Source organism: Geotrypetes seraphini, chromosome 11 (assembly GCF_902459505.1).
Source record: "Geotrypetes seraphini chromosome 11, aGeoSer1.1, whole genome shotgun sequence".
Classification (NCBI taxonomy): domain Eukaryota; kingdom Metazoa; phylum Chordata; class Amphibia; order Gymnophiona; family Dermophiidae; genus Geotrypetes; species Geotrypetes seraphini.
Window position 1 is genome coordinate 122667623 of NC_047094.1, and position 26630 is coordinate 122694252.

At 42.1% G+C, this 26630-nt stretch overlaps 1 protein-coding gene across 6 annotated transcripts in view; it reads right to left on the bottom strand.

Annotated features, from left to right (window-relative positions):
* GMEB2 (glucocorticoid modulatory element binding protein 2) overlaps positions 1–26630 on the bottom strand; it is a 134477-nt gene that overhangs the window by 74088 nt on the left and 33759 nt on the right. For 4 of the 6 annotated variants that reach the window (XM_033963346.1, XM_033963349.1, XM_033963345.1 and 1 more), the window contains exons 3-6: positions 24756–24853; positions 23969–24096; positions 3894–3997; positions 3141–3298 (exon numbers count right to left, since the gene is read on the bottom strand). In XM_033963346.1, the coding sequence (XP_033819237.1) occupies positions 3141–3298; positions 3894–3997; positions 23969–24096; positions 24756–24853 (488 nt within the window). The remainder of the gene's footprint in view (positions 1–3140; positions 3299–3893; positions 3998–23968; positions 24097–24755; positions 24854–26630) is intronic. The other 2 variants (XM_033963351.1, XM_033963348.1) reach the window with 1 other exon arrangement.

Consider the following 26630-nt stretch of genomic DNA (forward strand, 5'->3'; position numbering starts at 1 on the left):
AGTCGACCCAATGTTCAGTGCCCAAGCACTGCAAACACCAACTATGTGGGTTAGTGAGGAAATAGGGTACTAATACTAACAGAACTTCTTAAAACCACTCGATAGTTTCGACATGGATGGAAAAATCTCAGTGGCAAGGTTACACTCAACTTTGGTGACAGAAAAATAAAAGCACACTGAGGAGAATAACCCTGAAGATCCATCTCATGAAAACGGGGAAAAAGAAACAATTTTTTTTTTTTTTTTACAGACCAAAGATAATAAAATAAGAAAGAAAAGAGAAGAGAAAAATGGCAATATCCAAGGTAAAAGATGTTGACAGAAGGCAATGATTGCGCTGGACAGAGTCTAGTATAAAAACATTTCTTCGCTCCACGGAAAACAAAGAACTGGTGTCGGGCGGGAAGGCACTCATGCATGCATTTGCAAAGTTTCTAAAAACTTAAAGTAGCAATACACTTTTACCATTGTCCATACCAGGCTCTGAGGATGATGTTACCCACATGTGAGAATATGCTGTCTGCTTGTCCTAAGATAATCACTAATTTTTCAGTTGGGGCTGTTTCGAATCCAAAAAAGCAGAAGGAGAGCCAACAAATATCTTCCTACTTGGTGCCATGACACCAACCAAAGTTTCAGGACTTCTATCCCCAACTGGCCTCAGTCACACATGCAGAAAACAGAAAAAAAACCCTTTTCAAATACAAACCCACAAACTAAAAGTACTATTATACACAAACGAAACTCTAATATGCCAGACTCTGCACAGAGTACACCACAAGAGAAATAGAAAGAAATGCATTTCTTCCTGAACAGTCAAAAATATAACAATAGATATCAATTTTCAAAATTGACATATTTCAATCACTAATTTGAAAATAAAAAACATTTTTCCTACCTTTGATTATATTTTTCTAAAACCAAAAATTAAACTGCAGAACTGATATACTTGATGCAGGAACTTTATTTGAGTCAATAAAACATTGTATCAAAAGTGGCCCACCTATATATTAACAGAACAAGGACCCAATAAAGTCCATGTTTCGATTAACACATCTTCCTCAGGGGTCCTATTGTAAAATATAATAATGTTGCACAATGAAAAAAATGTATTAATTTATTAAAAATGAAATGTCAAGTGGGTGTGCTAATTGTGATATGTGAGGTAGACACCATTAAGGTGGGACTATATGGTGCAAAGTTAGACATCAGGCATAAAAATGTATGTCATTGATAAAAACCAAGGGATAATAAGAATTGTGCACATATAATAGGTGGTTATAAGAACATAAGAAATGCCTCTGCTGGGTCAGACCCGAGGTCCATCGTGCCCAGCAGTCCGCTCACGCGGTGGCCCAGCAGGTCCAGGACCTGTGCAGTAATCTTCTATCTATACCCCTCTATCCTCTATAAAAGGGTGAAAATAATTAAATGTACCCAATCATAAGGTGGATGGTTTAATGTGCCATAAGAAATGCAAAGGATGATCAGTGCGTGGATAAGAACAGCCTTACTGGGTCAGCCCAATGGTGCATCAAGCCCAGTAGCCCGTTCTCACAGTGGCCAATCCAGGTCCCTAGTACCTGGCCAAAACCCAAGGAGTAGCAATATAGCACAGTTACTTACCATAACAGGTGTTATCCAGGGACAGCAGGCAGATATTCTCACTGATGGGGGTGACATCACCGACAGAGCCCCGGTACGGATACTTCAAGAACTTGAAAAAGTTCTTGACGCCCGCACCACGCATGCGTGAGTGCCTTCCCGCCTGAAGTAGGCATGTGGTCCCTCAGTTAAGATAAGCCAGCTAAGAAGCCAACCTGGGGAGGTGGGTGAGTTGTGAGAATATCTGCCTGCTGTCCCTGGATAACACCTGTTACGGTAAGTAACTGTGCTTTATCCCAGGACAAGCAGGCAGCATATTCTCACTGATGGGTGATCTCCAAGCTAACAGAGATGGGTAAAGAATAGCAGTGTCTGTCATTGGGAGGGGGGGTGGAAGATAGCAGCGCTGGTCATCGGGTAGGGTGGAGACAAAAAAAGTACCATCATTGTAAGGAAGTTCAAATATAAACTGAGACCACCGGACCAAAAATCACAGTTTATATTCAAGTATAAACGGTACGTACTGTCTGTGCTGGCTGGAGTGATGGGGATATACTCCGTGGATGACTGGCTGCTGAGAGACACACGGGCCCCAGATGGATCAATTTTGGTACTTCGGCAAGTGTTGGAACAGACCTTGGTATGTTGGTCTGGGGTATGGGGCAGTAGGTAGTAGAGGATGGGAGTGCCGGTCATTTGAAGTGGTGGGGGGAGATAGCAGTGCCGGTCTTGGAGGGGGTGAAGGATAGCAGTGACGGTCATCGGAGGGAGGTAGAAGATAGCAGTGCCGGTCATCGGAGGGCGGTGGAAGATAGCAGTGCCAGTCATCGGAGGGAGGTGGAAGATAGCAGTGCCAGTCATCAGGGGAGGGTAGAGAATAGCAGTGTCTGTCATTGGGAGGGGGGGTGGAAGATAGCAGCGCTGGTCATCGGGTAGGGTGGAGATGAAAAAAGTACCATCATTGTAAGGAAGTTCAAATATAAACTGAGACCACCGGCCCAAAAATCACAGTTTATATTCAAGTATAAACGGTACGTACTGTCTGTGCTGGCCGGAGTGATGGGGATATACTCCGTGGATGACTGGCTGCTGAGAGACACACGGGCCCCAGATGGATCAATTTTGGTACTTCGGCAAGTGTTGGAACAGACCTTGGTATGTTGGTCTGGGGTATGGGGCAGTAGGTAGTAGAGGATGGGAGTGCCGGTCATTTGAAGTGGTGGGGGGAGATAGCAGTGCCGGTCTTGGAGGGGGTGAAGGATAGCAGTGACGATCATCGGAGGGAGGTAGAAGATAGCAGTGCCGGTCATCGGAGGGCGGTGGAAGATAGCAGTGCCAGTCATCAGAGGGAGGTGGAAGATAGCAGTGCCAGTCATCAGGGGAGGGTAGAGAATAGCAGTGTCTATCATTGGGAGGGGGGGTGGAAGATAGCAGCACTGGTCATCGGGTAGGGTGGAGACGAAGGAAGTTCAAATATAAACTGAGACCACCAGCCCAAAAATCACAGTTTATATTCAAGTATAAACGGTACGTACTGTCTGTGCTGGCCGGAGTTATGGGGATATACTCCGTGGATGACTGGCTGCTGAGAGACACACGGGCCCCAGATGGATCAATTTTGGTACTTCGGCAAGTGTTGGAACAGACCTTGGTATGGTGATAAAAATCCAACTCCCCTGAGTCCATGATTTTCCTGGAAGCAGAAACACAGAGAATATATAAGATCTCAGACATACAAATAATGCACTGATTTATATATATTTTCTCAAGGGAAGTATAACTGTATAAACCCACACCAAATAGCTGTAATTTTTCAGCTATTACATCCACAACCCTTATAAGATCCTTAGTGGCACCACTTAGGGCTCAACATCTCTCATTGCCCTAAGCTTTGTGTGTCTAATTGTCACTGGATCTGATTTTCTAATCTTCTTAGTCTCATTTAAGAGCTTACTTTTACTTAGTACATTCATTTAATTCTTAGCTTTTGTTATAAGCAAATACTTAGCTTAAATTAAATGGTCTCTGGCTAGGGATTCTGATGCTGACATGTTTCGCATAGACAGCTTTCTCAAGGCTTGACCCCTAACAGATATACCCCTAACAGTAACTGCCCTAAGTGGTGCTGCTAAGGATCTTACAAGGGTTGTGGATGTAACAGCTGAAAAATTACAGCTATTTGGTATAGATCTCAGATATAGGCATAACTGAAAATGAGAGAGAAGTCACAGCTCATTCAAGCGTAGTACCTGTGTCTGAAACATGACCAGAGAAAGAAACCGACCCACCTCAGCATGACACCATTCATTCGAATTGCTCTTTTCCAGTCCTTCAGCGTGGACTTGCCAGCTAAATGCACAAACTCTTTGGGGCTGATAAGGTGCTCATCATACTGTCAAAGAAAGATTTGAGGGTTGAAAGAGGAAACAACCCGGTGCCAGGACATACCTGGAGATGTAGTGCTCTACGATCACTACACAAACATATATGGTGAAAAGGAGTGAACAAAACTATTCAAATGCAAAAAAAAACCCACTTTATAGGACTCAGAGTCTCTATCAGATGAAAGAAAAAGCTTTTTCTTTCATCTGATAGAGACTCTGAGCCCTATAAAGTGAGGAGTTTTTTTGCACTTTAAGATCAGAAATGAAAGATTAGGTTCTTGCCTTTGCTAATCTTCTTTCTTGTAAATCCATACTTTATTCTGAGACCAGTGGGTTATTTTTCATCTACCCACCAGGACTTTGTAGGAAGCCTCAAACTTCAGAGACTTAAACCCTTCCCCCTCATACCTCATTACTGTAAACATCAGTCAGTAGCAAAGCAGGCAGGAATATCTGTAGAGGATAATAACAAGTGAGAAGGGAATGGGGACACTCCCCAACTAAGTGTATTCTGCTCACAATTAGAAATGTAAAAAAGCAACAAATACCGTATTTTTCGCTCCATAAGATGCACCTTAGATTTAGAGGAGAAAAACAAGAAAAAAACATTCTGAACCCAGGCTCTGCACTCAGCCCCCTCACTCCCTGCCAGGCTCTGCACTCAACCCCACACCCCTTAACAGGCTCTGCACCCTGTTCCCCCTCCCTGCCAGGCTCTGCACCCTGTCCCCCAGTACCTTTTTAAATCCCCCCCGCCCCATTTGAACTTGTGGTGGATGTCATTTACACACACACTAATCAGCAGTGTCCAGTCTCACATGGGAAGACATTTGTTAGCTCTCCTTCAGCTTATTTGGATCCAATAAAAGGGAAGACAACTGCTTATCTAAGGCAGGCACCATAAAAGGAATAATAGAAACAATCTTATGTTCTGTACCTTCATATTACAGATCTTGACTCCTCCTGGTACAGACACTGTAGAGTGGAGACACCAGAAAGACAGATAAACAGACAAACTTGAAGCCCCAGACATTCATCGTTAGCACGGCCACAAACTTCTGCCTGAACTTGCAAAACAAATGCAACTCCATAATCATGGCACATGCCACCTTATACAGTTCAAAGACCAGCAGGGCATAGAGAGGTCAGTTAGCGGCCACCTCTTTAAAGATGAACAGCAGCAGCAAGCGACTGGACCAGAGAGGAGGAACAACATTCCTGCCTAGCAACTTCAACCCTCCACCTGCTTCAGAGAATCCCCCTCTGCCCGTGAGCAGCAGGACAAGGACAGAAAGCTCGCCTGCCCCCACACCCTCATACCACGTCCACTTTCCTAGCAATAAGTATCAGGTTAACAACGGGGAATCCTCAGCAGAGATTATCTTGCACCATGCTCACCTGCTGCAGCTCCAGCCCCCTGTGTGGATCAACTCTGAGGACCTCCTCTGACAGCTCCTGCGCATGGGACTGCCCTCTCACATACCTGTTTCCACTCCAGCGCCATTATCGAGTTCTTTTTGCCACCGCTATCTTTGGGTAATACACCCTTCCTACTCAAAAAGAGTAGGAAGGGTGTATTACTCACAGCTATCACTTTCTAATCCTTTCACAAAGATACCTAGGACAGACGAGACATACGTTAGACAGCTAAAGCTGCCCATCCTTCCCTTCCAGAGTCCTACTTTTGGGTGGAAAAAAAGTGCGACTTATGGAGCGAAAAATACGGTAAACATGATTGAATCAAGATAGCAAACACTAGTAACCTGAACAATAATAACAGTGCTATAAATAGAAACAGCATGTACTGACAGAAGGGGGCACCCTAACATGGAACCCCCCACCCCAAAACTGAGTGCGAAACCCAAACAAATGGCATTCTATAAAGGCTGATCAGAAAATAGAAATCCAGCTTATCAGTTCTTGAAAGGCAGATAATCAGCGAATCAGGAAAACACAGGGTGGGTTCCCAGAATAAAGTGTAGATTTACAAGAAAGAAGATTAGCAAAAATAAGAACTTAATCTTTTCTTCTTGAATAATCCCACTTTATTCCAGGAGCAGTGGGACATTACAGAGCAGTCACAGCAACCGCACACCTCATTGGTTCGGGTTCAATTACAGGATAGCAAAAGGGCCTTCAAAGCCTTTTACCTAAATAAACAAAATGTATGTGAATGTCCGGCTTTGGATCATCTAATTGCCTCCTTTTTTTAATTAAATGTAGCTTATTTGCTTACTGCTATATTACTTTTTATTATCATTCAAAAAATAAAGACTAATAAACAGCACAGTTTCTTTTTTACTTATCCTTTTAATGCAGTGTCTCTAGCATGCCCCGACAGGACCCATTTCACCCAAAAGGGCTTTCTCAAGGGTTCATAAAGGAGCTCTGCATAATACAAAAACATTATTTTCAAAACCAATTATAGCATACAATATTGACACCCTTTAGACCAGTGGTCTCAAACTCAAACCCTTTGTGGGGCATTTCAAAGTCTCAACAATATAGATGGTTGCAGTTGAAGCAGGCTATTCAGAGTGGGTTCCCTGAATGGAAAAATTTAAAAACTTATTTCAGCTTGCAGATCCTTTGCTACCAAACAGATTTAGTAGGACATCAGGCTGCTCAGTGGTACAAATTGATTTCTGGATTTTTAAATAAGAAGCCAAAAAATAGTCTTAGAGACATTTGGAGTATTGAGATAAAACAGTATATTTCTGTATCTCGTTGGCCACGAATTTGGACTTGGAGGTTGAAATGTACAATGTCAGCATCTATGAGACAAACATGGTTATTTTTATTGCATAGGATAAATAAATTAGATAATTCTAAATCTAATAGATGTTGGCATTGTCATATTGATATAGGGACTTTGGATCATCTGATATATTTTTGTCCATTGATACTAAGTTTTTGGAAGTCAATTTGGGGACAAATTAATCTTATTCTTGAAGCATCTATCCCCATGACATATGAGGCGATAATATGTGTAACGATTCTCCATGTTAAACCCACTTTAGATAAAAATAAAAGTCGCCTTTTCATGATTTTTGACAGGAATAGGGGTTCAAATGATTACATATAATTGGAAAAATCATGATAGGATTAACTTCAGTTTTTGGTGGGCAACTGTGTGTACAACATATAAATATGAAAATATGATGGCAGAACGTTTAGGTACTAGCAAGTCCTTTAATGGGATATGGGGTCCATTGACTAATTTTATTACGTTATGATTCTCCTTTTTTTTCTCTCGTTAGATTCCTTTACATATCCAGGGAGGGTGGGAGGGTGGAATATTTATTTGGTAGAGTAAAATTATTTTTTTTATTATATTGATAGCATAATATTATTGTTTATAACTAGGATAAGAAGGGGATAAAAAATTGTTTAATGTAATAATTGTGATAATGTATTTTCATAGTTTTTTTGATTCAATTGTATACATTATAAAAGTTTGAAATCTCAATAAAGATTTACAAAAAAATAAAATAAAATTAACAATTATGTTGTTCCATCTTATAATATTATAAATGATAAGTGTCTTATATTTTACAATAAATTACTTCATATAAAGCACACTATTGATTGAATTTATAACAATAAATAAATACTTTCAGTCACATAAATACTCTCAATCATATTATAACAAGAGATGAAGTTAATAAATACTTTCAATTACATAAATAATCTCAATCATATAAATGCTCTCATTAAGAGAATGTATCAAATAACTCTATAACTAATTTCATGATTCATTGTTAATGAATTAAAGAAAAAAGTAATTAACAACCATTAGTTCTAATTCATAAATTATTTAAAAAACCAGTTGATATAACTTATTACTGGTTAATATAATGATTATTTATAAATATGTTGAAGAGCACGGGTTCAATTATTTAAATTCATCAATTATTTAAAACCACAGCATTTTAAATTCTTAAACAATAAGTATTTTAACTCGTATCTGCTTAATTTAACAGTGTTTTCACACCAAAAGAGACTGTTTCCATAGGTAATTAGCCTAACAATTACTTGATTACCACAGTTATCACTGTTATCAATACTCCAAACTCACTTCACTTTACAACTTGAAGATGCTGTGGAATATACTTTAATATTTAAATATTATTAAACTCATACAATATTAGCAGAGTCCCAGAATCAAATTATAAAGTCCTTAAAAACTTTTTCTTTAAACTTCTAGACTCTCTACATTCGGACTCACCTTTTTTCAACATCCTTCCTCATTTGAGGCTAGACTAAATCTGCATGCCCACCATATTGCATTATGTCTTTTTAAACCCTAGCACATGCGCAGTACACTAATCATTTGCACGATTCAAAATCATTGGTATACTTTTAGTAATACATCATTTTTCAATATTAAATAGCAAAAAACATCATGTTATTCTCTTATCTTGTTGTTACTTACTACTAGTATATTTAAAAAGTTTAATTAATTTATCTTAAAAACTCATATGGTCTTTGCACATGCGCATTAGAACCAATTTAACACATGTGCAGAGCATACTACCACAATATGATCCACTTCAACCTGGACACAGGGGCAAAACATCGACCCAGAACGATGGCCACAGCACTGAACTTCCGAAAAGGGAATTACTAAGGGATGAGACTCATGGTGGGGAAGAAGATTAAGAAGAGGATAAGCACTGTAAAAACGCTAGAGCAAGTATGGTCCCTTTTTAAGGACACAGTCACCGAGGCTCAAAATCTTTATATACCACGTATCAACAAGGGATCCAAGAGGAAAAAGAACAAGGAACCGGCGTGGCTCACTGTAGCAGTGAAGGAAGCGATCAGACCCAAGAAGACTTCGTTTAGGGAATGGAAAAGGTAAAAAAACGGACAAAAACTGGAAAAAGCACAAACAACATCAAAGCAGGTGCCATAAGGCGGTAAGAGGGGCCAAAAGAGACTACGAGGAAAAAATAGCCAAGAAGGCAAAAAACTTCAAGCCGTTCTTTCGATATATTAAGGGGAAATGACCCGCAAAGGAAGTGGTGGGGCTGTTGGATGACCATGGAATAAAGGGAGTGCTAAAGGAGGACAAATCATCACTGACAAACTGAACACATTTTTTGCATCTATATTTACTGAAGAGGATATACACAACATACCGTAAGCCGACAGGTTATACACAGGAAGAAATGCATTTGTTTCTATTTCTCTGGGGGTTGTACTGCATGCAGAGTCTTGCATCTTAGGGTTTTGTTTGTATATATTAGTACTTTTAGTTTGTGTTCCTGTATTTGCATAGGGGTTATCTGTGTTCTGTATATGTGTCCAAGGTCAGATGTTCTGGTAGGAATGAATGTTGAGAAACATACAGTGTGCTTTGCTTAGTTTAATTTTGAGGTTAACCATTATGTATTGTTAATAAGATTATATTGTGTGTATATATGAAAAATGAATAGATAAAATTGTATTACAATTAGTACTATTATGGGGGTGGGATCTGCCTATGACGAAGCACCACCGTATCAGTATCATACTTGGAATGGCATGCCCGAGCCAAGAAGAGGCTGATGGCACCTGAACACCAGCGGCCACCAAATCAAACAGATGCTTAAGAACAAAATTCACACTGGGGAGAGAATTGCACTTGGTGACATGCGCCACCAAGGAATCCACCTTCAGGGAAGCATAGTGCTTGTTAAAAGCATCCTCCAGGGAATAAAGCCACACCACAGCGCAAGGGACCCTCAGGAATCTCTTCGATGTCCATAATAATCCAAACAGGGTCAGGATGATCAGAAAAAGAGGCGGATTGTGACCTCTGGTCACTCATGAGGGAACATTCTGCAGTGACAAGCAGCTCAGACTGCAGCTTTAATGAATGTAGAGATTCATAAATCAAATCTATAATAAGTGTGATCCTCCCCCAAATCAGGGGTTGTGCAGTAGAGGTCTGCACGGGAATGGGGATCCCCCCCTAGGTCAACGGGACTCCCATGGGGACTCCTCCCAGGCCCACGAGACTCCCACAGGGACCCCTCCAAGGCCCCCGGGACTCCCATGGGAATGGAACTGGAGTTCCTAACCCGACTCAAGGCCTACCTAATTTCCGGTCCAGCACTGCGTTGAGCTTCCGACGAATCAGCAGCAGTCTCTGTCATGTAGACATGGAGCTCAGCACAGGCACACATTGGTTCAGCTGCAGCACAATGGGCCAGTCACAAACGACCATAGAACTCTGGGCCAATCACAAAGGACCTCAGAATTTGTGATTTGACCATGGTGCTGCAGCTGAACCAATGTGTGCCTGTGCTGAGCTTACTCCAGAGGAGGGAGAGCCAGTGACTGAGTTGCTGCTTCTGGGGAGCTGTGGTGCTTCACCTTTCATTGCCTTTTTGTGCGTGTCTAAGGCGCTGCTTTGTGCAGCCACCCGAGCAAGGAGTGGGATGGCTCTCTGGCTCCCAGCTGTGTTCTGCCCTGCCCCCAACTGAGCTGGCCAAAGTTGCGCATGATAAAGTGTGGGCACTGGGTCTGGAGAAGGGAAGGACCTCGGGGGAGGGGGGGGGGCAGGCCAGTACCCTGCGCCTCCCCTTCCACGGCTCCCCATTGCCATGGTGAAGGTTTCTGCAGCTCCTGGGCACTGGGGTGGCAGCCTGGGAGAGGGCCTACTTCTCCTGCCAAACCACTTGGCAGGAGCTACTGAGATCAGGTTAATGGGGGTGGGTGAGGGGGAAAGGTTTGGCGGGTGCTGGGACTTGACATGCATGTGACAGGTGGGGGAGGAAAGAGAAGAGAGTCAATTTGACTCACAAGTTAGGCAGGGGTGGGCTTGGGATTGTGGGGAACAGCTAGGGGGAAGGGAGAGGGAAGTGACAGGCAGGCCAGGGTGAGGAGAAGAAAGAGTGAGAGCTAGCATGAAGGAAGAGAGTGAGGTGACAGGGAGAGGAGGGGGTGCACAAGCAGATATAAGTAAGCAGGCAGTATGGCTAATATAAGAACTAGCAAAAGGGACAGGTGACGACCATCATGAGGGATAGGGAGAATGAGGCAATGGTGATTGGAGCATGGGATGACAGGTGGCTAGAGAATAAGGTGTCAGACAGGCCAGCCAAGGTGATAGCCTTCCACCTTGGGCAGATAGAGAGGTAGGGAGAGTGATGTGGCAGGCTGGATGGGGTGAAGGGGAAGGGAGAGAATCTGGTGACAGGAACAGGCATAAAGGTACAGAGATGATGGTGACAGCCAGGAAGGCTTGCCAGGATCAGGGGGGTAGGGAGAGTGTGAAGCAAGTGGGCCAGTGTGAGGGCTAGGGAGGTTGTGTTCTGTATGTATGAAAAGGACTGTTTTCTTTTAGTTTTGACCGTGCAGGATCAATCTGTATTAATCTTGCTTCAGTTTAACATTGGGTATACTGATATTCTAATGCTCACTGCAGTGTTTAGGATGCTCCCTTTTCCTAGGTGCACCCTTGCTTTGACTCATGGATTATTATTAAAAATATTTTTTTATAGAGAGGAGGGGATGTTAAAAAAATGATTGTATTTTATTGTTGGTTTAAATAAACTAAGGCTTCAAAAAAATCAAAACTTTCTGACATAATTGCTGATTTTTATGGGGTTTTATGGTAACTTTTATAGGGGGACGGGTGGGATTTCTGTCCCTGCGCAACTCTCTACTCTGCAGTGATCCGGATCTTGGAGAACCGCCAGATCTGCCACAGCTGCGGCCACCGCAGTACCTTCCTGGGAAAGCAGAAGTATGGAAAGCGAATCTGGCACAACAATGGAGGGTGTAGCTTCGGCACGAATCAAGATGGCTGCGTAAAGATTTAGCTCTTGTTACCTTTGATACGAAAGCGCTCTTTTTTTCTTAGCCACGTAGCGATAAACGTATGTGCTGTACTATATTCAGCTGTTGATGATCGGAGCTCCCTTATTTGTTAATGACCACGAGTGTACAGAGGGTGAACTTATCTAATTTTGCTTACATGCCTGAGATATGCCATGTCACAAGGCATACTGTGCAGGTCTCAACTGCACAGCGTTCTTCTTCCCCGCTCCCGGTCACTTCAACCTCTACAGATCTTGCTCCTCCTGAAGCGGCTTTAACTGACTCACCCTGTGACCCGATGCAAGAAATTTATAATTGGATGAAGGAGATCAGTGAGGATCTGAAAGCGGTGAGAATGGAGGTGACTACACTGGGAGTTGAGCTTAAGGCAGAGATTCACGAATTGGGCTCTTGAGTCGAGGAGGCTGAACATTGATTAGATTTACAGGCGGAACTTTTTGAGGCCACTGATAAGCATCTTATAGATCTGAGGGATAATTATTCGTCTTTATAAGATAAATTAGAGGACATGGAAAACTGGAGTCAGCCCCACAATCTATGCTTTCGGGGCTTACCTGACTCCCCAACTTACAAATATTGTGAACATGTCATCCAGAAGATTTGTAAGTACACTGTTGCAAGAAGAAGCTTCTACCATTCAGCTTGGCAGGGCTCACTGCGCTTTGGGGATGGCAAATACTAAAAGACCTAAGGATATAGTGGCCTGTTTTACAAGCTATAAGCTAACGGACCGAGTTTTACATGCTATTCGTAAAGCGGAGAACTTTACCTGGGACTCCTATTCTATAGAGATTTATCAGGACCTGTCTGGTATGACTCTGCGCCACCAAGCGGATCTTCAACCCTTTACACAATATTTGCAGGAGCAGAATATTCACTACAAATGGTGCCATCCTATTGCATTATTGTTTTATAAGGATGGAAAATTGCACCAGATTCGTACCCTGCAAGAGGTCCAGCTACTTTTTCCTCAGGGTTATTCTTCTACGTCGTCATCCTCAGTGCTGTGGCCTACGGTGTTGAATGTGCAACCTCAACCCAAATGGCAGCGAGTTACCACCGGCAAGCGTAGCCTGCGGCGCCAACAATCAACTTCATCCACAGACCCTTTAAAGATTGGCACCTGAACTTTGTAATGTGGGTTTATTGGAAGACAACTGATTATAGTCAGCTTTAGTATACTGAACCAAAAGAAACCAAAAGAAGGGAGGTCCAATCTCGTCTGCAGTAAAAAAAACCAGCCAGGAACAAAGAAACCAAAACTGCAGATATGTACAACGATGTAGGCGAATTTTATTGTGACAAGCAAACTATATATTAAAACCTTTTTACCAAACGGGGGACCCAACACGGTCCGTGTTTCGGACAACCTTCATCAGGGGTCCATGGTAGATAAAGGAAAAAACATATGTCACAACAAATATTGAAAAAGATAATATAAAACCAAACAGATGATGTGTCACGCCAAGAGTCTCTGCAAATAGTAAAAATCGCCAAGTCTTGCTTGATTTCCTTCACTGCCTCTTTGATTTTTCCTTTCACCGCCACCACCTCATGCTTGATATCACTGGCCCAATGGTGGAAGTCCACCTTAGTAACTGCTGCCACAGACTCTTTGCGCTGCAGTCTCAGAGAGGCTCCCTGCTCCAATTCCTCCTCCGACCCGCTGTCTCCGGAATCGTGCACAGATGTGCTGGAGGCCCTGCGCACATGGCGCAGGCCGCTTTTGTTCGTCATTCTTTCGTGCGGTCGCCCCTCCTCGCCTTTCTTTTTTGCAGGCATATTCAAGCAGGCACGCGCTCTGGCAAGCCTGAGCAGTGAGACTGCACTTACCCCAAGCTCCTACATGCTCCTGGAAGGAAGGTTTTACTGTGTAATGTCTCTAACCTGCCATTAGGTTTGGTGACGTCACCGGAAGTCACCGCTTCCTTATTCTAAGTTGTTTTTTCAGCAACTAAAGAGGAAAGTTTACAGCTATATTTGAAATAAGCAGCCTCACAACGTGTTTGTGATGGCCATGCAGCAACCCCGTGGAGTGGGGAGCATGACAGTTCTGGATTTTTTTGAGTATTACCAGGCTGCACATTTGCAGATTTTAGCTGATTGGCTGTCGCGCTCTCCTAAACTGTGGGTGAGGTTGGAGCAGAGCTGGATTTCCTCAACACCTTTATGGGTACTTCCTTGGCTCCCTATGCCTTCTCTCAGAGCACTTATTTCTTGAGTCCCGAGAGCACTGCAGAGTATACTTAATATATGGTTGGCAGTAAGGGGCAAGTTTTTTCCTCAGCAGGTGTATTTTCACCAATCATCTTTGGGGTATTTGTCTGATTCTGATTGGACTTTCTGAATTGGGGAAAGCGGGGACTTTATATTATACGACAAGTTTGGAAGGAGCAGATGATACCTTTTCAGGCTTTACAGGAAGAATATGGCTTGTTAGCTGTGAACTCCTTTAGGTATATGCAGCTTTGCACTTTTTTGGTACTAAGGGTGAGAGATGACTTGTCCCTTGCAGAGACCAATTTGGAATGGTCCTTGGGTCAGGGGGAGGTAGGGGAGTGATTTCTCGATTGTATTTGGCTTTATTGGGCTTCTCTGATCCGGTTTCCATTTATCAAGAGCATTGGGAAAGGGATCTCCAGTTTACCTTTACCTCCAAGCAGTGGCACAATGTTTTTTCTTCCTTGCTCAAGGTCTCCATTGCTGCCATTGGAATAAAATGGATATAAAATGCTGTTCAGATGGTACTGTACTCCAGTTATACTTCGGAATTGGTTCCACAAGGGAGATGGGGACTGTTGACGTCTCCGTGAAGCTCAAGGGGACATGTATCATATTTGGTGGACTTGTCCAAAAATAGCTCCTTTTTGGAAATCAGTTTTTGCCCTGGTATCTACTATTACTGGAGTGCGGTATCCGGAATGGGCAGAACATTGTTTATTGAGTGTATGTCCGATGGGTATTTTGGTTTCGAGTCCACAAATTAGCTGCTTTTATTTTTGTTTCTGCTCAGCTAGTGTTGGCTAGGGAATGGAGGAAGCCTTCTCTGCTGACTATGGCGGCTGTTTGTTGTAAATTGGATTATATTTTTTTAATGAAGAAACTGGCTGCCTTGAAGTCAAACTGCCTGGCCTTCTTTTTTAGGATTTGGGATCCTATTGTTACTTGAAAGGATGTTAGCACTCGATCGGGTATATTGTGAATCTTTTTTTATATGTTCTTTATTTTTTCTGCTAGATTGTAATGCAGTGGGAAAGACCACCCAGGGAAGGGAGGAGGGGGAAGGGATTCAGTTTCCTTTTGAGCAGTGTATTGATTGTGTCCATGTTATGTTTGCTGTAACTGATTTATGTGAAAATCTTTAATAAAAAGTTTTTAAAAAAACAAATAAAGAACCGCAGAAACTATGGGGGTAATAATAAAAAAAAAAAAAGTCTAAAAAGTGTCCTAAATAGCTACTTGGTGATCAAAAAGCTTGATCATCCAAGTACCCATAACCAAAGCTGTTTTTTAGACGTATCTAAAACCAGCTTAGGCCTTTCCCCTGCCTCTAAACGCACAGAGAGAAAAGAGGTGTGTTTAGAGGAGGGGAAAGGAACAGGTATAACCAAAACAGTTAAAGGTTGCCTAGTCGGCACTTAGACCTTTTTCACTTAGTCGAAATAAAACCAGGTCTAAGTGCCGAAAAAGGGGCCGCTGAGCTGATGGCCGCTGCACCCTCCTGCCTGGATCGTTGTGGGGGGGGGATTCTGTAACCGGTGTTGTTTTTGATAGACACCGGTTACAGAATCCAGCTTTTAGGCGAAGGACTGGCTCCTCCTTCGCCTAAAAGCCCTTCTGTTGGACGTTTGTGGCCTAGGCGCGTTTTTGTTTCATTATGGCTAAAAAGTGTAGACGTGCTGTGGGGGTACTTGTAGACGTAGTGGAGATTGGGCGTTTAGGCAGAGGAAGGCCATAATCAAAACATGGACGTTTGTTTTGGTTATGGACACTTTCCCTGCTTCTGGGTTGAACGTTTAGGGACTTAGGCCAAAAGGGGACTTAGACGCTTTTTTTTATTATGCCCCTCCACCTGTATACCTCCTGGCACCCCCCCAAGGGGAGGCAAGAGAAAAGACCCTGGACCACAGTCACAGGGGTCCCTGTGTCCAGCAAAGAGGCCGGAAGAAGGGAGACAGGCAGAAGCTTTTTATTCCCCCAGTTATGCCTGATGAAGCATATCAACAAAATCTGGGGAAAACCCATCCTCCGTGGCGGGAGCCAAACTCCTGCGTTCCAGTTGGTAACTGCTTAGAGGATTTACCAAGTTTATCCCCAAGACTTGCTTGTGTTTCACTGTAACGTTGCCTGTGCACTTCCAAGGGCTCTCTCCCCCCCCCCCCCCGACACCATTTCATGGGAGTCTGAACAGAAGGCGCTAGAAGACTCTCTATGGAGGTCGAATCGGGCAAGCCTTTCACCTCTCGTGGGCTGCATCGTACGTGGAATATGGCTGCATATCTGACAGCCACCCACTGCAAATGAGGCATGAATCCATGACATCCTGCCTTGGGGAGGTCATCTATGTCAGGTTGTCAACACGTGTTGCGCGTACCTCAGGGGGTAAGCACACCGTTACTATAAACAAAAATAGAAGACGGGGATCCAAGATGGCGGCGTGATAGAGTTGGCGTCTCTTACCTAACTCCACTGAGCCGGCAAACATTGATTTTTACTTCGGAAAATGCCTCACACCAAACGGAAAGGAGCTCTGAAACCAGTTCCCTCCCAGTCCATGAGCTCAACGCCAGTTCAGCAGTCTTTGGAGTGGTATCTGACCCAACTCAGCAACCCTTTACCGAGAGAAGAGGGTCCTGCAATAGAATTGGACGATGGAGCATCCAGTCTTCTGGGACACAAAATATCTCTGTCCCCTCCGGAGTTCAGTACATCACCGTGCCCGGCGATCACACAGGTGAGGTGAGCCCAGGGGCGGAAGTCGCGAGACTGGGCTCAAGCTGGGAGGGAGGTACACCCGAAGAAATGTTCACCAAGGAAGCAAGTTCTGGAGCAGCAGCGAGGATTTCGCAGCTATCAACTCCTCCGGTGGTGACCCTAGAAAATATTTGGCAGGTCTTGAAAAGGCTGGAAGAAACCACGACTAAATCAACTCAAGAGGTACTCAACCTATCCATTAAATTTGATAATCTTTCAAAAAATTTTGAAAAATCTAAACAGGAGTCCACAGAACAATTGCTACAGGTCAATGCTGATATAAAAGACTTAAAAGACAAAACAACAACTTTGATTAAAGATAAGATTATGATTCATCGAAAGATAGAATAATTTGAAAATTATAATAGAAGACTAAATATTCGAGTGCTGAATTTTCCTAAGTCACCATCCTTAAATCCCTATGATTTTTTCAAAAAATATTTTATGGATATACTTAAATTTCCTCAGCAGGCAATTCCTCCATTAAATAAAATATATTATATTCCAACATTTCCTCTTAAGGCGGGTGAGGAAGGAAATTTGGTACAAGAATAAAATGATTTGCAGGAAAAAATTGAAAAAGGTGAACTATCAGCTATTTTGGAAGATTCCCTTTCTGAAGTAAAAGAAAGGGCAACTGTATTAGTATCTTTTGTATTTGAGCAAGATCTGAACTCTGTGATGAAATTTTACTTCCGTAACTCATTAGTGACATTTGCTGGGGAAAGGATCTGGATATATCCAGATGTTTCAAAAACTACACAAAATTGCAGGAAAGAATTTCTTGTTATGCGAGATGAAGCGAAAAAATTGAGGGCTTCTTTCTTACTGGCGTATCCATATAAATGTTTGATTTGATATTTGGGGATTAAGTACACCTTTTTTCTGCCTTCACAATTACGTGCCTTTCTAGACCTTAAAAAGATTTCTAGTGATTTATGAGCTTAACTGGATGTATAATATATGGGTTGGTTGTTACTCGTATACCGCTTACTTAATTTGTATTTTGCTTAAGGAATCCCCTCCATGGGTATATTGGATCTCCCCCGTTAATGGTGGTCAAAGAAAGAGAATATAGATAATTTTTCTTTTTTTGATTTAAGTTTATTGATTTTTTCATTTAACAACAAGTGTCATAAATTTTCATACAATTATCTTAATAATACACTTGATATTTCTATAATATATTTTGTACATAACATTTCTTATCTTATATTTCTTATGATTTTATATATAACTGTAATTATTTTTCTTATAAAGTTATACAACATATATATTGTAATGATTTTATCAATTATTTTTTAAATTATTAACCTTTTTCCCCTCTCTTTATTACATTGTTTTCATGTATGAATATCATTTATTAATAATATTTTATTTATAATTTATAATAAAGAGTATAAATCCCCTTCCCATATCCCCTCCCTCCCTTTCTTCTTTAACTATTTTCAATTATAATTTCCTATGCATTATGTATTATTTCTGTTTTTCTGTAACAAGTGTATTACTTGTATAATGTTTATAAATTTGATTTAAAAAAAATAGAAGAAACCTATCGTGGTAAATACACGGCGCCATTTCTTGAATATACAACAGCATTGTAGCTGAACACATTTTCAAAAAGGACCTCTGAGGAAGCCATTAACGGTGGAGAAATGAGACCCGTCGGGCATTATCGCACTGAATAGCACTAAGATAAGCACATCGGGCTGTAAAACACTGACCCACCCAGAAGCACTAAGATAAGTGCATACAGTGGTGCCTCACACAACAAACTTAATTCGTTCCAGGAGCAAGTTTGTTATGCGAAAAGTTCGTTATGTGAAACGCGTTAAGCGCAGTGACTAACGACTGCCTGCAGTGCCTGCGCGGAAGGATGCAATACATCGGCAGCGATCGTGGAAGCTCGGGCGACTTCGTTGTGTGAAACGAAGTTCGTTGTATGAATCATGACATGAAGTTCGCTGTGCGAGGCGTTCTTTATGCGAGGCACCACTGTATTTATATTTACTCTAAGCTGATCTAAAGTTCATTTTAGAATAAAGTATAAGAGAGGTTTTTGGTCTATGAAGGAGAACCTGACCTGCATAAGCTAATTGAATCTCTATTGATAAAAAGCGCTGCCTTCCTCACCTTTTCCTCTCCTCAGGTAACACTTGTTTTTTGACTGGGTACGCACACCATTGTCAGGGGATATGCAGCGCCAGCACAGTATGTCTCCCAACTTCCTTCTGCCTTTGCTTATACACAGCACCAGTGCTGTATGTCTTCCAACTTCCTTCTGTCATCGTGCATCTCCTGCCTTCCTTGTCTTCTCTCCATAGCCTCCCTCCCCCACCGTACAAGCAGCGGCAGCTGTGTGCTTTTAACTTCCCCACACAGCTGCTGCTAGCGTTAGTTTAGCCGTGGTTCCATCAGGCAGCCTCAGGGCCTTTGCTAGGCCAGCCCGCCTCCGATGATGTAATTTCTTCTTTTGTCGGAGGCAGACTGGCCTAGCAAAGGCCCCAAGACTGCCTGATGGAACCGCGGCAAAACTAACGTTAGCGGCAGCTGTGTGGGGAAGTTAAAAGCATGCAGTGAGCTGCCGCAAGGTAGAGGAGAGGTATTGCTGGACAGGGAGAGAAGTGCTGCTGGACAAGGGGGAGGGAAAGGGAATGGAGAAGAGGTGCTGCTGGACTTGGCAGAAGGGGAAGGGAAAGGTGTTGCTGGACTTGAAGGAGAAGGGGGGGAAAGGAAAGGTGCTGCACGCTGGAGGGGAGGATGAGATGGTGCATGGAGAGATAGCATATTAGTTGTGAGTGGGGTTGGGGACAGGGAAGGAAGGAAAATTGTTGCAGGATGAGTGAGAGTGATGAGAGAGGGAGAAATGGAATTAAGTTTATGAGCTATTCATAGTGGATTTACACCTCTGGATTACTTGGACTAAGAAAATTGAAATGATATTTGAGAAGGGTATTTTTTGAAATGAATATATGTTCTCTCTCATCCTGTATATAATTTTGGGATCAAGCAGTGGCTTCCCCCATGTCTTTCTCAATAACATACTATGGACTTTTCCTCCTGGAAATTGTCCAAACCTTTCTTAAAACCAGCTATGCTATCCACTCTTACCACAACCTCTGGCAATGCATTTAGAGCTTAACTATTCTCTGAGTGAAAAAATATTTCCTCCCATTAGTTTAAAAGTATTTCCCTGTAACTTCATCGAGTGTCCCCTAGTCTTTGTATTGCCGGAGTGAAAATCGATCCACTTGTACCCGTTCTACTCCACTCAGGATTTTGTACACTTCAATCTTATCTTCTTTCAGCCATCTCTTTACCAAGCTGAAGAGCCCTAACCTTTTTAGTGTGTCCTCATATAACAGGAGTTCCATCCCCTTTATCATCTTGGTCGATCTTCTTTGAACCTTTTCCAGTGCTTCTATATCTTACTTGAGATATGGAGATCAGAATTGAATGCAATATTCTAGGTGAAGTCACACCATGGAGTGATACAGAGGCATTATAACATTCTTAGTTTCTTGACCATCCCTTTTTTAATAATTCTAAGCATCTTGTTTGCTTTTTTGGCTGGCACTGCACATTGGGTGGAAGGTTTCATCATATTGTCCACAATGACACCCAGATCCTTTTCTCGGGTGCTAATCCTGAAGGTGGACCCTAGCATCCCGTAATTATGAATTGGGTTATTCTTCCCAATGTGCATCAATTTGCATTTGTCCACATTAAATTTCATCTGCCACTTGGACTCCCAGTCTTCCAATTTCCTAAGGTCTGCCTGCAAGTTTTCACAATCTGCATGCATTTTAACAACTTTGAACAGTTTAGTGTCATCTGCACTCACTCGTTATTCCAATTTCCAAATCATTTATAAATAAGTTAAATAGCACCTGTCCCAGTACAGATCCCTGTGGCATTCCAACTATTTACTCTCCTCTATTGAGAAAAATGATCATTTAACTCTACCCTCTGTTTTCTATCTGATAGCCAATTCCTAATCCACAACTGAACTTTGCTACCTATCCCATAACTCTTTAATTTTCTCAGGAGCCTCTCATGAGGAACTTTTGTCAAAAGCTTTCTGAAAATCTAGATACACTACATCAACCAGCTCACTTTTATCCACATATCTATTCATACCTTCAAAGAAGTCAAGCAAAATGGTGAGGCAAGATCTCCCTCGGCTGAACCCATGCTGACTATCTCATTACATCATGTTTGTCTACGTGTTCCACAATTTTATTTTTTATAATTGTGTCCACCATTTTGCCTGGCACTGGTCAGACTTACTGGTCTGTAATTTCCCAGATCTCCCCTGGAACCCTTTTTAAAAATCGGCATTAACATTGGCCACCCTCCAATCTTCAGATACTACAGACAATTTTAGTGACAGGTTAAAAACATAAGAATTGCCGCCGCTGGGTCAGACCAGTGGTCCATCATGCCCAGCAGTACGCTCAGGCGGCAGCCCTTTTGGTCAAAGACCAGCACCCTGAAACTAGCCCTACCAGCGTACATCCTTGTTCAGTAGGAACTTGTCTAACTTTGTCTTGAATCCCTGGAGGGTGTTTTCTCCTATGACAGCCTCCGGGAGAGCGTTCCAGTTTTCCACCACTCTCTGGGTGAAGAAGAACTTCCTTACGTTTGTATGGAATCTATCCCCTTTCAATTTTAGAGAGTGCCCTCTCGTTCTCCCTACCTTGGAGAGGGTGAAAAACCTGTCCTTATCTACTAAGTCTATTCCCTTCAGTACCTTGAATGTTTCGATCATGTCCCCTCTCAATCTCCTCTGTTCAAGGAAGAAGAGGGCCAGTTTCTCTAATCTTTCGCTGTACGGCAGCTCCTCCAACCCCTTAACCATCTTAGTCGCTCTTCTCTGGACCCTCTCGAGTATTACCGTGTCTTTCTTCATGTACTGCGACCAGTGCTATACGCAGTACTCCAGGTGAGGGCGCACCATGGCCTGGTACAGCAGCATGATAACCTTCTCCAATCTGTTTGTGATACCCTTCTTTATCATTCCTAGCATTCTGTTCGCCCTTTTCGCTGCCACTGCACATTGTGACAGATTACAGGGATCCTCCATGGCACGAGGGCGAAAACCATGAATACAAAATATTGAAATTATGAGAAAATAAACTCGAGCAGAAAAGATCCTACAGCCTGGCTTGTAGAAAGAAATACTGATGTTTATAGAACCAATGATAGTGATGAGGTATGAGGAGGTATTATCATTTCCAAATTAGATTATTGTAACTCCCTTCTCATTAATACCACTCAAAAGGAAAAAAGAAGATTACAATTAATTCAAAACACTGCTGTTAAATTAATTTACAATGCCAAAAAATACGATCACGTCACTCCCCTCTTAATAAAATCTCATTGGCTTCCGGTAAATCACCGCATTACGTTCAAAGTATTACTTCTAGTTTTTAAAGCCATAAATTTTAATGAGCCACAGTTTATAAATAGATGGTTAATCCCTTACAACACTACTCGTTCACTTTGCTCCTCTTCTTCTAACCTTCTTACGGTCCCCTCTTTAAAGGTAATTGGTACTAGACGTAATGACATGTTCTCAGTACTGGCCCCTCAATCATGGAATCTTTTACCTCAGTATATTAGGGACTTAAAAAACTTAGCCGTATTTAAAAAAGCATTAAAAACTTTCTTTTTTAAAGATGCGTATGATTCTTAAAGTTTTTTTTTTTTTTTCCTTTTTTACCAAATTTAACCTCCCCTCCTATTTGTTTTTTCCATAGTTGTAACCCTCCTTTTCTTGCTAAAATATTGTAATTTCTCCCCTATTTTTCCTCACAACTCTTGTATGTTTTTTTTGTCCAAAACTAATATTTGTTTTAATATGTAAGTACTTTTGTTTGTCAATTTTTTTAATTTATAACAAAAATTAGTTTTTACATTATCACCATTGTCTATTTTACATGTTTTATGGTTTTGTACATCGCCTAGTAATCTATAATAGGCGATTCATTAAGAATCAATAAACTTGAAACTTGAACTTGAGGAGGGGTTTAAGTCTCTGAAGTGTGAGGCTTCCTACAAAGTTCTGGCGGGTAGACGGAAATAATCAACTAGTTCCGGAATAAAGAATGATTGTACAAGAATATTTATTACAAGAACACCAAGAGAAATTCTGATGCAGACTATATCCAGCACTGTTCAGTTTAGAACATAGCAGTGCCACATCCCAGCACAGACTGTATAGACAAAGTGTGCAGGGTCCCTATTTGACTTTGGATTTCCTCCTCTTGGCAGTCTCTGCCTACTGCCTAGCTGAAGTCACATAGGGCTAGATTCACTAACCTCACGAATCCGATCTGATCCATTAACGATCCGATCCGTGAGGTTGCCAGGCGCCCAAGTCACGCCCTCAACCGACCGCACGAATCGCTGGAGAGCGATCGTGACGCATGTGCAGTCCATCTTCTTTGCCTGTAGATGGTCTGCGCATACTTACAGAGCTGGAAACATTTTATTTTTTTTACTTTTTACCCGTTTTAAACCCGCGGGTTAAACCACGGGCTCTCACAGCAGGGAAAGGCGAGCAGGAAAGTCGGGGCAGAGAGCAGGGCGGAAAGAGAAGAGTCACAGTAAGAGGAGAGTCGGGGCAGAGAGCAGGGCGGCAAGAAGAGAGTCGCGGCAAGAGGAGAGTTGGGGCAGAGAGCAGGGCAGTCGCTTATTTTTTGATCTGCCAGCCCAGTCGGTGTTCCTGCAATTTTTTAGTGAATCGCTGCCTTCCTGCATTTGCATGCCATTCCCCCTCATTTGCATGCACGGATTGGATCGGGAGTAAGGTTAGTGAATCGGGTCGGGGTCGCAAAGTGGTCGGAACACGATCGGTGTCCTTAGTGAATCTAGCCCATAGTGAGGAGCATACCATTTCAAACTGCCTGACATCTCAATTGTCTGATCTATTAACATGGTGAATGCCTCTAACTTACCACATGGAGCACTTACTAAATGTAATATGCAGGCATGTTCTGTATGGATCACTTCCAAATGCTGATAGGTGGGTCTGGGTGCGAGACCAATAAACAGCAGAGTTTTGGATTCTAGGGTTCTTCATGCCCATTAACAACTCAAACTGCTACAGGCAAAGGTGGAAAGAGAAAGTTCTCCGACAGTCGTGAAGTTACCTATGCTGCCATTACCTGCACACACTTCACATTAATTCCTGGACAAACAAACTTCCTCCAGATCAGGTTGGCTTTATTCTCTCCACATGTGATAGGGTAAATGATTTCAGTTTCCACATTCTCCTCTTCAGCCATCTTCACTTCTCCAGGAGAAAGCAATGGGAGAGAAGTTACACAAAAGCAAAGTGACTTGCTATATTTCATCTCCAGCCCTGTGTATTATACTGTCAGAATGCATGAGCTGACAATTAGTAGCAGGTTCAACATTCAAAAATTATTTTTATTCTTTCAATACTGCAGACATTACTGCTAACCTACAAAATTTCTACCAATTTTCAAAAAGAGAGTATGCATATAATTTCCCTTTGAAAGTTGCCCAAAGGGAAAAAACATACATCTCCTTTTTGTGCAGTAACTTTTCTAAGAAAAACTATGTGCTGTTTTCTTCCCTTGTCCAAACCCTGCCCTGAGAATACCTCTCAACACAGACATATTCAGGGGGGGCTGTTTTCAAAGCTATGTTGTCACTTCTAGAAACCATTTTGCTACTGTGTGTTAAAGCTTACAAACTAGTGCAGAACCTGATGTCACCTGTAGCAGGTAAGCTTATGCAAACAGACCAATGTACTGCACAATCCTTTATAATAAATTTATAGCAACAAAATAAAGAACTTGTTCCTCTTCCGCTCTGTCGCAGTCTGCATACACTAGTTATTGCCCATACCTTTACAGAAGAAGTTAGAGGAAAGACTGCAGATACTGAATTGAAGGGATGGACTCAAGTCATCAAGACTTCCCTTACCTAATACAGTTTCTTTTAGCTCTGACGATTCCGTGAAGGCAGCAGCGGCAGCTGCTGCAGCCACATTTTCAGTTTCTATGGTCTCTTCTGAAAGACTTCTGCAAAGGAAAAAAAATCAGTGTCAGAAACAAAAATGATAGTGGCAAAGATTAAGTATTACCAATATATCACATAAAATAGAAATTAATTTATACAAGTGTTTTGATTCCAGGTCAGCACCCTCCTCAGCATTACTGTTACAGAATCTATTACCTCACACAATCTAAACCCATCAGGATTCTCCATACCAACATCATGCTGCAGGGATAGGGTACAACCTTTATCTACCTCTGAAAAATAAAAAGAACACACAGAAAGTTGATGTGCAAGAGGTTACAAACTGCGCAGCACTCCTCCTTCAAATGGTAAACTTTGGGGTCTGATTGATCACGTTTGTCATAACTAGTACAATACTACCAAGGAAGGATGAGTATCTACTAAGGATTTGACAAATAAGAGAATGATAATATTTGTGAATAAATGGAGAACTATTCTGACTAAAGAAGGGAAGCTTTAACCACTGCGTCACACTCTCCCCTGTTATAAAGTGATGACATGGAAAACAGAAATCATAGAAATAATTTATTTGATTGGACTTCTGGAATCTATTGCAAACACTGAGCTCCAAGGGGACCTTAAAACATGTCTGCAGTAAACCCTAAACCTCCAGAGTTAGGCAGGTCCCCTTTGCATTAAACAGGTCATAAGAACATAAGAATAACCTTACTGGGTCAGACCAATGGTCTCGCATAGAGCAGAATGCAAGGCTGCAAGTTATGATCTTAGTTCCAATTACTTAATTGTGCATACGAAGAAGAGATACTGCATGCTTTGGGGGGAGGCATTAAATTAGCTTTTATGGACATAAAATTCTTTGCATTCAGGACTATTCCACAAAAGTGACCAGGATGCACCACGATTTTGCCCCATTGTGCTTTCAACTGGCGAAAGAAAAAGTACACTGTGCTTTGTTATAGCTGCTAAGCTCCAGATTGTACATCAAGACTGTGTGCAAGAACCAAAAGACTTTGTGCTACAGAAAAATATTCTGAAGCATTGTGGAGGCTAGAAAGATTGGCTGCACTGGAGCTTGGAAAAGAGAATGCCTACATGAAGAGATTACAATACTTGTGAGGATTTAAGAACAGAATGTTTCAGGGCTCATTTATTTGGTTATTAATGGGCTCCTATGGTGCTCATTTGGTACCACTTGCATTGGAAATTTGGTGATGTTTGGAATGGTGGTGGCCCACTACTACAAGCCTCATAACATAAGGTTTTGTCATAAAATAATCAGTAAAAGATTTAGAAACTATGAGATTCCACTGGACAATGGCTGGGTAGCCTGCAGATCCAGTTTTGTTATGATCAGGACATATGCCTCGTGAATTTGGAGTGTGCTTTAATATGATAAGTAATTGTTAGTAAGGGGGGAGGGAGAGTCAAGGCATCCCTTTAGTGAGGGAGTTTTGGGTGAAGGGTATATAGCATTGATAAGGGCAGGGAACAGAGATAGGGGGTTGGGGATCAGTAGCTTGGAGGAGAAATGAGGGAGAGGGGAAATAGGGTTGGACTGAGTGTTTTAACTGGAAACTCTAGAAGGGTGGCTTGCCAAATATTTGGGGATGACTACTATATTGGATTTTATAAACAATTACTGTGGTTTGTAGTGGTGGGTCATAGGCTGGGACAGCCAACACTAGTATTGAAAGATTAGGTTCTTATCTTTGGGAATCTTCTTTCTGTTAGTTCCTGATGGAGTCAATACGATAGGTGTTTTATCTCAACCTGCAAACCAGGTCTTGCAGAAACCACAAACTTTTTTCCTCTGCTCCT